Source organism: Oryx dammah, unplaced genomic scaffold (genome assembly GCF_014754425.2).
Source record: "Oryx dammah isolate SB20612 unplaced genomic scaffold, SCBI_Odam_1.1 HiC_scaffold_28, whole genome shotgun sequence".
NCBI lineage: Eukaryota > Metazoa > Chordata > Mammalia > Artiodactyla > Bovidae > Oryx > Oryx dammah.
Genome location: NW_024070212.1, coordinates 15,989,225 through 16,003,732, shown reverse-complemented (window position 1 = coordinate 16,003,732; position 14,508 = coordinate 15,989,225). Strand labels below are relative to the sequence as shown.

The following is a 14,508-nucleotide window of genomic DNA, read 5'->3' as shown; positions in this document are numbered from 1 at the left end:
TCCAAATCGCCCCTAAAATTTCTCCCACCAAACTGCCATCCCCACCCTCCACCATGACTAAAGCACAAGCCACAGGAAAGTTTAGAAACCATTCCTTTCTTTATTAAACATAGCTTGCAAGTGATAAATATTACAAAGTTTTTTTTTCTTTTAATCCTTTCTCCAAAAATTAGCTTATTATTTGAATCTGTCACCGCTGAAATGCTCAGCAGCATCTGAAACAGATGGGAGTGTATTTGCCTTTTTGAAAACCAGTTTCTATTGGTCTTAGTTTTTTCATTTTAATTCCCAAACACAATGCAGAAAATCAGAATGAGTTTTTTTTTTTTTTTTAAAAAAAAGGAAACTTAAAAGAGTTGTGCAAAAGGGTCTTGTTCCCCTCCCACCCACCCCATTCAGAGAAGGCCATTCCCCATCCCACCTCCCTGCTCCCCACCCCCCACCACCAATCTATCCTTCCACCTTCACCAGGGCTTCACCCACCATCCTATATCCTCTCCAGGCTTTACCAGCCAAGAACCTACAGTGGGAGTACTCAGCCCAGGCTGTGGGGAAATTGGGCCCCTGAAGGAAATAGCTGTTGAGAGAGCTGCCTTTAATGGGGTTCAGATGAGATCTGAGGGAAGGAGACAAGATGTGGACTATATCTGAGCTCTCCAACCAAGAAATGGGGGAAAGATCTGCATTCTGTAGCTCACAAAGGGTGTGAGTGACCACCAACCTGGAGTATTCACTGGTCACCCACCCTTGAGGGCAGGTGCTTGTGAGGTGGGGCTTGGGGCCTGGTTCCTGCCCTTGGGTAACGAGAGGCATGAGGGCAAAGATGTCCCAGATCTACCTGAAGCTCTAACCGTCACTCTGCTGCCTTTCCTAAACCAGGAGCAGCAGCAGGGGCCTGGCGGCCCTCCCAGGGCACCATCACACATATGCCCACCTCAGCACTAGCCACTCTGGTTTCCTCCCCTCAAGTAGTTTTGTTTTCAGCTGGGGAAGAAAGCTTTACAAACTTGGTGGCTAGAGGATCTCCCCTGCCTGCCATCACTTCACAAATAAAACTGAGACCCCGAAAATTAGCTCTATCAAAGGTCACATAACAAGTCAGCAGGAAAGCTCGAGACTAAACCCCAGGTCTCCAGACTGTGCCACCATCCCACCTCCTTTGTGCTGTGGTTCTCTTTACTCTCCACAGTCTGGACTAGGAGTCTTAGCTTTTGCAATAACCCAGCCTCACCCCAATTTGCAAAGCCTAAAACTGTGCACAGATGGATATGGTTCTCCCCTAAGGGAGACTTTCTTAGGATGACTTGTTTAAATTATTTCTATCATCCCCTGACAATCCACCCTCAAAGGCCCATGAAACTAGGTTCTTTTTTTGGGGTGGGGAAATCCCTTGCATAAGAAAGCTTGACACTGAATTTTGTTATATAGGTATATTGTATATATGCTGATGCAATCAGAGAAAAAAAACAGTGCAAATACAATTACAATTCATAATAATACTTGGTTTCAATGCCCCCGGGAACTGCCCCATTCCTCGGCTACCTCCCAACCCCCAGCACTTCCCCACAGTCTCAACCTAATGCTGGGGGGCAGGGAGGGTGGGCAGGTTAGGGTAGGGAGTGGGCTCTGCCAAGGCAGTGCTGGTGACCCGGAGGGACTACTCCAGGGTGGGGAGGCAAGGCACAAATTAGGGGTGGGTGGTGGGGGAGGTGGCATCTCTAAGGAGGGATGGGGTTGGAGCAGCTGCCAGTCTCAGTGTGCTGGGCCCGGCCCACTCCCCTCCCCACCCTCCACAGCCCTGCCTCCCTACCCCCTCCCCTTCCCCAGAAACCCTTTTGCACGGATCATACACAAACGGGCACATTACAAAATGACATAACACAGTTTCACAATATCCATGGCTAGGGCTTTTTTTTCTCTTTTTCAGTTTTTTTTTTTTTCTACACAATGTACAATTCCTTTTAAATGGATCAAGAAATAGCTTATATACACGAATGAGTCCTTGTTATAACATCTCGGCAGCAAATATCATAAGCTAATGAAGGTCTTGTTGGAGGGGAAGGGAGCCTAGGACTGGGGTGGGGGTAGGGGGTGTGGAGAGAAGGTTATGCCTTCTGGAGAAGTGGGGAGAAAAGGGAGAGGTTAGGGAAAAGGAACAAAAGTAAAATATCAAGAAGCATCTTTACAAAGCAGTTCTATAGCTAATTCCTTTTAAAGGGGAAAGGAAAGGTAACCAAAGCAGGAAAACATTTATCTCTGTGTCTTAAAAAAAAATTGTCTACCATACATACATCCAAAAAATGTGGAAAAAATACTTATTCCAGGGATGAAAGAAGTCCAGATGCTGTGGTCAAATGACAAAAAGAAAAAGAAAAAGAAAAAAAAAAAAAGACAAATAAGGACCTCTGTCCCTCAGTTTTTACCAAAGCCTTACTGCTCATTCACCCGTATCAGGCTTAGCGAGAGTAAGCCACTGTCCATAAACTACTACTTTTAAAGCCTCTGATGATGGAGGAAGCCAGGCAAAACTGGTGGGATCCTCACTCTAGTATCACCCTGAGCTTCAGGGCTCCAGGGGTGAAGGATAACTCTGTACAGAGGGTCTTTCTCCCTATATTTAGGGCATGAGGTTTAGTGTCTATGGGGCCCAAGGCCTGGGGATGGACAGCAACAATAGACTTGGAGGGACACAAGGCAATCAGTGATGAAAAAGGAGAGAAATGAGGAAGACAAGAGGATGGGGGAGAGGGAGGAAAAGGGAGGAGGTGGAAGGCTAATACTTTACCATGATTAGAGGAACCTCACCCCCATCACTAATCCCTGGGAAGGGTATGAAAATGGGGATAAGAGAGGGTAAGAAATCAAACCTCAGCGATTGAGCAAAGGGTCACGGAGCTATACTAGTCAACAAGCAGCCTCTATGTAACTGACCCTGAGGGGATAAAAACAGGGAAGACTCCACCCTCTTCCCTATCGCCTCAGCACCTTGGCAGGCACGTGACTACAGGCTTTCCTTCCCCATCATCCCCTATCTCTACACATCTTACTTCCAAACCCCATTCAAAGGTGGCCTGGCTCCCAGGGAAGGGATTCAGCTCAGGGCAGGGACAGCCCCCAGCCAGACGGTATTGCACATTCTCTGTTCCTTACTTTTAATCTCAACTGACAAACTTGGGCACCTCGTACCTCTGAGCACCTCTGAGCTGGGGGAGGGGAGACGTAACAGAAATGGCACTTCATCATGGGGGGGGAGGCTAGACAGACATGCCACAAGGCAAGATGACTTGCAGGGAAAATATTTTTTAAAAAGCTTCCAATTTCGTGGAAGAGAGAAAAGCAAAACCGAACGATTTATCCAGTGCTTTCAAAGCACAGAGGGCAAAGGAAAGATGTAAGAATATATCTTTATATATATATATATAATTTTAAAATAATCCCAGACCCAGTTCCACTAACCCCCCTCCCTCTCCCACCACTTAGTCAGGGGTTCCACATTCCCCAGAAAAATACTCGAAACAACCCCATCACTACCTGTTACTAGCGTCTAGCTTCCAGATCATTTCACCACTGGGGAGCCCAGACACAGGCTGCATCTCTGCTCCTTTATTAAGTGCTCAATGAATTGGGGGAAAGGGAGGAAAGAAAAAAAGCCAGGAAGGCCCGTAGGGCCAGTATAATCACCCACAGTGGCTCTGGAGTATGGGGAGTAGAGGCCAGTGTGGGGGGAACTGAGCCTGATTCCAGCTCCTCCTATCCCCTCCCCAAACTTTATGGGGAGGATGTGCAGTTTGTGTGTGTGTTAATTTTAAAAGTGCCTTCTTACTTTAAAAAATTATTTAATTTTAAAAAATAAAAATGGGGGAACCTCTCCAGGTGGCTTTCAAGGGCAAAATGTTACACTCCTCTTCACACTTATCTGCTGAGAGTATCCCTTCCTCAAACTCTGACAGCTTTTATTAGAGCTGGAGAGGCAGGTGGACATCCACTATGAAGTGAGCAGAAGCCCCTACCTTTAATGGGCTTCCCTTACCTCAAAAACAGCCTGGCCCTTTCCCCCATCCCCCAAGGTGTGGGCAAATGGGATGCTCATCTCCCCAATCCCCAGAACAGCAACATTGCACAATTCAATTCATTCTCTACATTAGTAGCACTTAAGAAAAGAATAAAAACAAACAAGAAAGCAAAATTTATAGAATTCTGGGGAGAAAAAAGACAACTACTACTTTTATAGCACAGGTCCAGGATTGGTTTTGACATGAACTGTTCAGCTGTGAGCGGTCAGCTCTGCAGTTAGCGCAGCAGGGCCAGGTAGGGCTCCAACCTGATTAGGTGCCCTCACCCTCACCTCCTGGCACTCAGAAGGTAGAGACAAATGGAAAGTCGCAACTGTTGGGAGGGAAACCCCTCTTTCTTTCTTCCTCTATTTCCTCCCTTTGACATTTCACTCACTCATGCCCATCCAACTTCCAGGACACCCAGCAAAGTCAGGCTGGGAGCAGCCACTCTATATTACAGATGGGGCTGTGGTTACTGAGGGCAGATTAGGATTTTTTAAAAAAGAAAAGAAAGGAGATGGGGATGGGGGAGAACTTTACAAAAAAATAAGATGAAATAATCTGGGGCTAGTTGGCCTGGAATCGTCTTCGCGTCTCCACCGGGGTCAGGAGGCCAATCTCATTAGCCCAGCATCCAGACGGCTAGGGCGTGGTCTCAGTCCTCCTTGGCTCAACTTATGTTCACTGTCATGCCCCTTTCTCTCTCTTCTTATGGGTCACTTTGAGAGTGTTTATGTTTTAAAGCTTCTCCTTCCAGGCTCTTTCCCCTCCTTCTTAGAGCCCAACTTCAATACTCAACACTGCCTTCTGAACTGTCCAGCTCAGAGACACCCCACAACTGGTGTGCTATCCTCCTTGTTTGATGCCACCACCTCCCCCAAACCCTGGGTTAAGTGCATTAAAAACTTTTGCCCCTAACACTCCCAGTCATGTCCTACTTGGCAGCTGGGGACCCTACTGCAATGCTCCTATCACTTAACTGAATGTCATTTGTGTTTACAAAAAAGAAAAAAGACAAAAGAAAAGAGAAAAAAAAAACTGGGTGAAAATAAAAAGGTTTAACCGTCCACTGAACAAAGGGAGGACACACAACATCATTAAAAATGATAATAATAATTAAAGCATAAAAACAAACTTTAGAAACACACATCAAAGGGCTTAGATTTCTCCCCAGGACCTCATTCTGACCTCTATCAGAGGCAGAGATCCACCTCGCTATTAAAACTGAAGAGAGAAAGTGGCAGAACAGATCGCAGCAGTGTAAAATAAAGAGGAGGTGGCGGGGCAGGGCGTGTGTTTTCTTGTTGATTCCTACTTTTTGTCTTCTGTTTTTCTGTTTTGTTTTCCGTGTATGGTAGGCACCAGTACAGGCACTGCATGCGACGGAAGTTGGGGACAATGGGAGAGGAGAGGGGTAAAGGATTCAAGGTTGGGGCAGTATAAGTGGAACAGGCGTTATTTCTGTCCACTGATGGACTGCGATATAGACCGGGGAGGGATCATGTCTAAAAGGTATTCCCGCTGTCGGTCTGCCAGACTGGGGGCTTTGTGTCCTCCGATACCAGTGTTCAAGTATGCAATGTTGACACCTAGACCCAGGAGACAAAAGCGGAGGGCAGGTATTAAAAGAGGAAATGATACCTTCTTCCGCAATACCCAGAGGCTGCAGTCTTGGAGATGCAGAGGGAACATTAGAAGTTGTCTACATCAGTCCAGACTCAGTTAAGCTTTATTTCAGTATCAATTTACCCACCCTGGTCCCAAGCTTTAGGCAGAGGCCTTACCCAAACTTCAAACCTACCAGACTAATCAACATGGTCTTGATGGTATAGAACAGTCAAAGAAAATGGTGGTGAGAGGAAAATAATCAAGACAAAGAGAGGGGAATTATTGAATCAGCTTTGGTTTGGGGGCTGCTGACTTTGAAGAAACTTCCCTAGGTCACTCAACCAGGATCAGGACAGTTAATCCTGCTATTCTGGCCAAAAGAGATAAATAACCACATGCCCACCAAAAGGGCACACTAGAGAGGACTATGTCATTTTCACCACCAAAACCTTAGTGTACTGTGCCTGGCATGTAATATGGATTTAGCAAACATTTGACGAATAACAAGAGTGAAGGGAGGAGAGCCTAAAGAAAGAGCAGAAAACAAGACAGAACAATCACCCAAAGGAACTGCTAAAGAACTGCAAACTAGCTAGTCAATTCCCGAGAAAAGTTCTCAGATCAGCCCTTCTTACCTGGCATACCAAGGAGGCCCCCCGGCACAGACAGCTGGGGTGCCTGTGCAAAGTTGGAAAGCATGGAACGGGCAGATGTGGGTATACCACGCTGGAGGCTGCTTTGGGGCTGCGGAGCCTGCAATGATGAGGAGACGAGCAATCATAACTTTGCCATAATGGAAGGTGTTAAGGGGGTGCAAAGAATAGGAGTACAGAAGAGCAATATGATTTTCCACAGAACAAAGGATGAACTGGAATAAATGACTGACAAAACCTCAAGAGAAATCCTCACCTGCCGAAGCGTATGATGTCTCATTATGGTCTCTTGTTTACTGACACTGGACACAGCTGGAGCCGTAGTGGGGGAGAGGGCTGCCTGCTGCTGTAATCGCTGTTCAATTTCCTGTTGGGAGTCATCAGGTAAGTTGGGCAGGACAGCACCCAATTTCCTAACCAAAAACCTAGAGGTCTTCTTATCTCTAACGCTGCCAGCTAGTTGGAGGGATATGGAAAAGGCAAAAGAGTCTGGTGGGGTAGCTGCACTAGGATCTCTGGGTACAGCAACCTCAATGCTTCAACGCTTAAGGAGTCCCTCTCTCCAGGAAAGCTGGCTCTCAGAAGCTGGCTGGAGATCTAGGTGGTGGTGATGAGCTGACTAATGTAATTAATTAAAGCCAATGAGTTACTGAAGTTTTATTTTTGACTCCTGTCTACCCATTTTCCAGAAGACCCATGATGCTACCCAGAGGGGTCTGATGGGTGGTGGGGCAGAAAATAATCTGAGCTTCCCAATACCTCTTCCCTGCTCCAAGATATTCTCATTCTTTTAATACTATATGAAGAATTCACACACACTAGCAATCACTAATCTTCACTGGGCTACTTTATAATTTACTCTTCCCTTTGTCATTTCTTTGTCAAATATGGACTGCAGATAATTACTTCTCTAAAAGGAAGTTCTAGTACAAATATAAATCCTTTTCACCAAAATCCATTTGTTTGAGGAAATGAAGTCAATAATAGAGGAATTTCCTCAGTGCTATCAGGGAAAGGCAAGATTCTCAGCCTTTTGTCCCTTTCCCTTAACCTCAGACATCATGTGTCATTAAACTCTTACTCAATCAGTAGTCACATGGAAATGGGAGAGGCAGAATGGTAAGAAGGGTATAAAGGGAACTCAGGCCTCTAGGTTCAAGGAACTTCGCTTCAGAAACCTAGATCACCTGGACTGTAATGTTCACACAGACAACCCCTCTAAACCAGAAAGAACTGCCTTTTGGTAAGCTCCATCCTGGACAGGTGGCTGGTGAGAAGGCAGAATTCTTACCTGTTCCTGCTGTAGGGCTTTAACAAAAGCGTTTTTCAGCCGGTTGGTGTGTTCTGCCTTTAGAGCCTTCTTCTGGTTGGAGGTCATACACTGTTCACATAGAATCTTACCATTCTTCTCCTGCTTCCAGTGAGGGGTGAAGTCTGTGCGGCACTGGGCACAAACAAAGGGTTCGACCCGCAGAAGAGAGGCACAGCTTTTCCCTAGATGCCAACAAAAAGAATAATCAGTGGTTTCACATTTCCTCTCCATCTCCTGTTTCTCTTCATCAAATGAATCTTTTTCCAGGAGTTTACTCTGCTGAATTAAAAAAGTGACTCTGAAATTTATAAAATATTTACATTTCATTTGATTACAAAGTATCACTTAAGGGAATTAGATAGTACCATCAGTTCATGGGGTTGTAAGGAGTTGGACACGACTGAGTGACTGAACTGAACTAACTGATCCCTATTTTCAAATGAGGAAACTAAGTCTAAGAAACACAGCTCCAAATGACAAAACTGGGATGATAAAAACTCAAGTTTTCTGATTTCCTATTATGCAATATTGAAAAGAAAATGTGTGTCAGAGTCAAAGCTCTAGCCCACACACTGCAAACAGAGAGCAACCCCTGCTTGCTGCCACTAGACACAATCCCTATGCAGCAATGAAGACCCAGTGTGGCCAAAAATAAATAATTTTTTAAAAGAGCTAAATGATATGCTGAAAAAAAAACCAGACAAGCTATATAAAATACACAATAAAAATATTAGGCCTACGACATACAGACACACAAAAAGCTTTTTGATATGCTGTTTCTAAACAGCCTCTGAATAAAGGATGGGAGTGGTTTGGTAAAAGTCAGAGAGAAGTTATTTAATATTACACAGTACCATGTGATACTCTGTCCATATTAATCAGGTTTGGCAACTTACTGCTTAGATAAAAAGACTGGCCAACAAACAGCCTTACCTTGGCTGTCGATGACACTCTGTACGACTTCCTCCAAGCCTACCATGTAGATGAACTCGCTATTGGCTGCACTAGGCAGGAAGTGAAGCAAGGGAGCAGGTGGTTTAGGGGGTGGAATCTCCAAGAGTGTCTTTTCCAGCTGTTTGCGAAGAGCCAATTTGGCTGCAGCCTGTGAGTTGGCAGCATCTGTCATGGCGCTGGGGCTAGGGAGTGGTGAGGACACTCTGTTCACGGTCCCTGGCTGGATATGGGAGGCAAGATTCATATAGATGGCAGAGGATGTTGTGCGCTGACAGGGAACAGAAGAACTTGACTGCTGAAACAGATTGGGTGTAGGGGTCAGTGATGATATGTGGGAGAAAGCACCAATTTTTACTTTTTGTGGCAGAGAACATTATCTGATCCTAGTCAGCTTCCCCCAAACTCAGAAAATGACATGAGGTGTCCAACTTCTCCACTGAAAAAGGATTTTGGCACACAGGAAAGGAGAATGACAGTGGCTATGAACTAAAACTGCAAAGATTCAGGATTCTTTGTCCTACATCCTTTATGCTTCTTATTCCTTAGCTCCCTCTAGCTTTCTTCTAGACATGTTTTAGCTTATTGTTGCTCATAACCCTTCTTCTCTACTACTATATTGACGTGGGCTTCCCGGGGGCTCAGGGGTCAAGAATCCGCCTGCCAGTGTAGGAGATGGAGGAGACTTGGGTCTGACCCCGGGGCCGGGAAGACCCCCTGGAGGAGGAGATGGCAACCCACTCCAGTATTCTTGCCTGGGAAACTCCATGGACAGAGGAGCCTGGGGGGCTACCGTCCATGGGGTTGCAGAGAGTCAGACACAACTTAGTGACTAAGCATGCACATGCTATATTCATACAATTCCTCATGGTTTAACTTTTGGGACCACTATCAACCCACCAAAATTTCCTTTGTTGTCCTAGTCCAAAAACTTAAAATCTATGACCTTTTCAACAGGGAAAGCAAATAAAAGGTTTTTCTGTTTCCATATTAGGGCTCCCTCTTACCGGTTGGTAATTGATGGTGGGATTCATATTGGGTGTTGTGGTGCGTACAAGGCCAGGCTTAGGTGGGCCCCGCTGACCCTGTAGCTGGGCTGGGTTTGGCGCAATCACACGTTGAGACATTAACATGTGTGGGAGGGTGGTATTGGTCGCTGAACGGATGACACTGTGACCCTGAAGTGTGAAAAGATACAGTCATAGGTGGCAAAATGCCTCACAAGTGCCAAACAGAAAACACTGTCTATAATATGTATCTAAGTAGAAACATAGTCAGACTTGGTAATTCTGTCTAATGATCTATGGGATAAATCTGCCATCACTGTAAAACTTGATTAGTACTTAGGAATTCCCTGGCTTTTTGGTATAAACTATCTTAACCCTCTATGGAAACGGGCTAAGAAGTAGAAAGACTACAGTAGAAAGATCAGTTACTCATCCTTCTACTGCAGATTGAATCATGCCATTAAGGACCAACAGGACTATCGATAATAATGACATGTCTATCAAGGCCAGGTTCTTTCTGTGATCTTCACAAAAGCCCCGGAACCAAGATAGGATAACAGAGTTCCCTGAAACTAAGATCACATTATGGGTAACATACCTGTAATGTCCTCAAATTCTGTTCAACCCCTTGGGCCCCAGGCCGAGAGGGAAGCTTGGACAGGCCTTGCTGTCCCACATGGGCAGGAGATGGCTGAACAATAGATGCTGCATTCTGTACAACTGGAGTCTGGGAGAGAGGAGAAAATGAGACAGTGGAAAAGGCTAGTAATCAGAGGTAGAAATTTGTACACTTCTAGACTTTCAAAACTCCTTGTCAGTCTGAAGCTCCTGTTGACCAGAAGGGAAATGAAAAAACAGAACCACAGTTTTCTTGATTAAGGCCCCAAATAAAAAAATAACACTATTCCTAGAGACTAAAACCCAGGGGACCAGAGAAGAATGAGGTACCCCGCTGAATCTAGCTGGAGTAACCCTTTCTGTTTTTCTTTGCTTTCTGCTAGTCCTTTGTCTCTTGGGCACAGTACCTTCTGGACCACGTTCTCTTTCTGTAGCTGACTCTGTCTCAGTTTCTTTAACAGCACCAGTCGGGCTTCTTCCAATCGCAGCTCATCTCTCAGCTGCTTGATGAGTTGCTGCCGTTCTTCAATGCCTTTCCCCTGAGGAAACATGGAGACTATCAGCTACAGCAGCAGTTACTCAGAGTCCATTCCTGCAAGATGATCTATTGTTTTAGGTTGAAAACCTTTATCTTCCACAAGAAGCACAGGTGCAATGGAATTGTTACCTTTGTGCTCCTAGCACATAGTCTGGCACAGTGCCTGGTATTCGTTAGGTATTCAAAAATAGCTTAGAGAATGAAAGAAGAGATCATATATAAATGCTAACCAGATTCCTGGCAGAAGAATGGCCAAAGGGATATATTGCTTTCCTTGAAAATAATGTTCCTTAATCTTTTAAACCCGTGTTTCCTCCAGAAATACATAAAAACTTAGGAATTCCTCCATGTTCGGAGACCCAGGATACAGTATAGAAGGTATTTCTAGCTAAGAATTGAGTTTACATGATCTGAATTATGAAGTTTTCATTTTCCAAAGATAAACTACACTTTTTCAAACTTTCTTCTCCACTTGTAGTTATTTAGATCCAAAAAGTAAACACTAAAAAAAAAAAAAAAAAACAGAAATGGGACTCTCAGGGAATTAAAAAGAATAGTAGAAGCAAGAAATGATGAAAGGAATCTCTTTTTTTTTACCTTAAACATCTCTAGGTTGGCTGCTTTGAGTCTTTCTTCCATTCGGGAGCTAGAACGGGGGCTGGAAGCCTCATTATCAGACAAAACAATGATGTCTGGGGAGGGAGTTAGTCTTCCTCGGTCTGGTTCACTGGACAAGAAAAGGAAAAATTAAGGTATTTCCAACAAAGTTCATAGAAAAGTTAAGAAAACTTTTCTACACTGAACAAAGAAATCCAAGGAAACTTAAGTCTGTTCTGATTCACCAAGGGAAGACAGAGACATCCAAATCAAAGGATAAAGAAGAAACCAAAATGGAAGTGTTGACAAAACCACAGCAAAAGAACTTTTCCCATCTAAATTCCTTATAGAGGATCCAGACACAAAGACACTGAATAGCTTCAGGAATGAAAGTAAGAGATAAGTGTTTTTATCATACCAATTTTAATAAAAATTTCAAGTGCTTTCCTTATATCTCAGTCTCCTTTTGGCTTGTCTTGAGGTTCAAGAAGGAAATGGTTAGCCTGACAGGGGAAGAAAGGCAAAGGCAGTAGAGCCTACTTGTCCACCCCAGGTACAAAGGACATGTTGCTAAGGGGGCATTATATCAGTATGATGATACTGATAAGAACATGATCCTGGCTATCTGAAGATTTACAAGAAAGGAGGTTATGTGGCAACTCCAGTGAAGTATATCCTGTCACGGGTTTAGGCCAAAAGAAGGTACTGTTGTCAGTGGCTTGAGAGAATGGACAGTGCTAAGTATGATGTCTACAGCCTTCTAGAGGATTGAAACTCCACAATTAAATGCATGGGTCTTGTACCTACCTGCAAGTTCTACTTACCATCTTCCTTCAGAAAAAAAACTGTCTAGAAATGACTCTGAAATCTAAACCTTTCACACTGGCTATGCCCTATGGCCAATTCTAGTTATTAGACAACTCTAGTTTTGATCTTTCTGGGGCTAGTCTTAAAAGCATCTTGTCCCTCTAAAATAAAAAAATGGCACTCACTTTTTAACACCAAGATAACAAGAATCCTGCAAATTCTAACTGCCTGAGGTTCCCAAGTCAATGACCATATCCTATAATTCTCTCTTGATTTCTTAACTCAGATATCTTCACCGACTACTTTTTCGAAATCTACAGTATGGTCAGGAGTATGTAGGTCTAAAACAATGTATTCTTAGGTCTTACTTAAACTTGTAACTCAAACCTTTTATAACTACAGATCTTTAGTCCTGAGAACCTCTTGACCATTTCTCAGGGGTTCTTGTCTCAGATGCCATTGGGACTTGGATGCCTTTTGAACAAGGCACCTTGGATGGTTGGGATAGGCATTCAATTCCTCAACAGGGTAAAACTGAGGTTAATAAAATAGGCAAGCTTAGCTGAGGAAATAAATTAGGAAGACAGTGATAATAATAACTATCTTGGGGATTTAACCACTGGTCACAGACACAAGCTGAAAATGTAGGGTTACAGAAAAAACAAGTCACTAAAGGGAGAAAAGAACATTTTATACTCTAACCTCCAGTTCCTGGAGTAATGGTCAGGCCTAAACATACTGCATTTTTATTTATCGTTTCTATATTCCTTCATGCCCCACCCCCATCCCTAACATAAGTAAACAACTTTGAGGTCTGGTAGATTTCTTTCTTCTACATGATTCCCCAGTGTTTACATCAACAGTCAGAAGCTCTTTCCATCCTGGCCTGGCTGGATACATACCTCACAAATTATTTCTAACCTAAGGAATTCTTCCTTGCTCAAATGAGTGGCACCTATTACTTAAGGACTATCCAGCAACAGAACAAGGAGAGACATTACAGTATGGAGATTTTGGAATTGAGCGACACTTATCAGGAAGCTGTATCTGAGAAAACCCTAAATGATATTTTATTCCCAAATATAACTGACTCATATTACATGGATAGCACAGGTTAAGGAAAAGCCCAAGTCAAGTTTCATTTCTCAATTTTTTTTTTTTTTTTTTACTTTTGACCTGGAACTCTGGCTTTTTATTAAACTTTTCTGGGGATAGAAGTTATTTTGCTACTTTCCCAAACATACATATGATTTACAATACTTGTTCTTCCTAAGTATGCTGCTGCTGCTAAGTCGCTTCAGTCATGTCCGACTCTGTGCGACCCCACAAACGGCAGCCTACCAGGCTCCCCCGTCCCTGGGATTCTCCAGCCAACAACAATGGAGTGGGTTGCCATTTCCTTCTCCAATGCATAAAAGTGAAAAGTGAAAGTGAAGTCGCTCAGTTGTGTCCAACTCTTTGCAACCCCATGGACTGTAGCCTACCAGGCTCCTCCGTCCGTGGGATTTTCCAGGCAAGAGTACTAGAGTGGGGTGCCATCGCCTTCTCCATCTTAAGTATGAAACCCTACCAATTAGATATTATTGAAAGCCAGACGTGCTGCTGCTATCACTTTGTAACTCAGACTGGCAGATTCCCAGAAACTATAAAATTCCTAATCTTTATCCAGGTAATAAAAACAAAACCAGAACTGCCATGTCTCGATAGCATTCCAAAACCTAAGCAGTGCTGGTTTCCTGCATATCTTATTTCATGGATACCATAACTTGCACAACTGATGGCAAAAAAAAAAAAGATATTTAGGCAATTATGATATGGCTATAATTTCAAGAGCCCTTCCTTCTTTCTGCCTTTCAAGTCCCTCCTCCTTTTATTCACATCAAAGAAACCATTGTTCTCCATGCTGAGCAATCTATCAATCTTATTTCTTCTTACAAAAAGCTTGAGGCTAAGTGGAAATAGCTGTCAGTGTATCTAGTCTGGTGAAAGGGAAGAAGAGCGACAGGGTAGACAGGGCCTATTTTTTTCATGCAGAATGGGTTTACATCAAGCCTCTTTTCCTAGAGAACATTAACAACAGTTCCTAGTTTCCGAAGAATCAAGTTTCAAAAGTTCAATCCTCTAATAAAATTAAATGCAAATGAGTTTTCAGGGTACTCTTTCAACAGAATTTATCTCTGATATAGTACAATTCCAACACCACTGAGATCTTACCAAAATGTGTAACAATGTTTTTATGAAAAATACATTTTCAGTTCCAAATTTGGATGTAAGGAATCCACCTAACATTTCTCCTCTTCATTGACCCCAGTGAAGGAGGATTAGTCATTTGCTCCAGAAGGTTAAGGGTGATTACGGGGCA

General features: G+C 43.6%; 1 protein-coding gene across 4 annotated transcripts in view; it reads right to left on the bottom strand.

The window, feature by feature from the left end:
* Nucleotides 1-80: 80 nt before the first annotated feature.
* The window catches only part of GATAD2B (GATA zinc finger domain containing 2B), a 79,466-nt gene continuing 65,038 nt past the window's right edge, over nucleotides 81-14,508 (bottom strand). For 2 of the 4 annotated variants that reach the window (XM_040230516.1, XM_040230517.1), the window contains exons 3-11: nucleotides 11,340-11,469; nucleotides 10,612-10,743; nucleotides 10,185-10,313; nucleotides 9,587-9,757; nucleotides 8,562-8,877; nucleotides 7,608-7,810; nucleotides 6,573-6,683; nucleotides 6,299-6,416; nucleotides 3,803-5,644 (exon numbers count right to left, since the gene is read on the bottom strand). In XM_040230516.1, coding sequence (XP_040086450.1) covers nucleotides 5,511-5,644; nucleotides 6,299-6,416; nucleotides 6,573-6,683; nucleotides 7,608-7,810; nucleotides 8,562-8,877; nucleotides 9,587-9,757; nucleotides 10,185-10,313; nucleotides 10,612-10,743; nucleotides 11,340-11,469 — 1,444 coding nt within the window. In that variant the 3' untranslated portion in view covers nucleotides 3,803-5,510. Of the gene's footprint in view, nucleotides 5,645-6,298; nucleotides 6,417-6,572; nucleotides 6,684-7,607; nucleotides 7,811-8,561; nucleotides 8,878-9,586; nucleotides 9,758-10,184; nucleotides 10,314-10,611; nucleotides 10,744-11,339; nucleotides 11,470-14,508 lie in introns of all 4 variants that reach the window. The other 2 variants (XM_040230515.1, XM_040230513.1) reach the window with 2 other exon arrangements.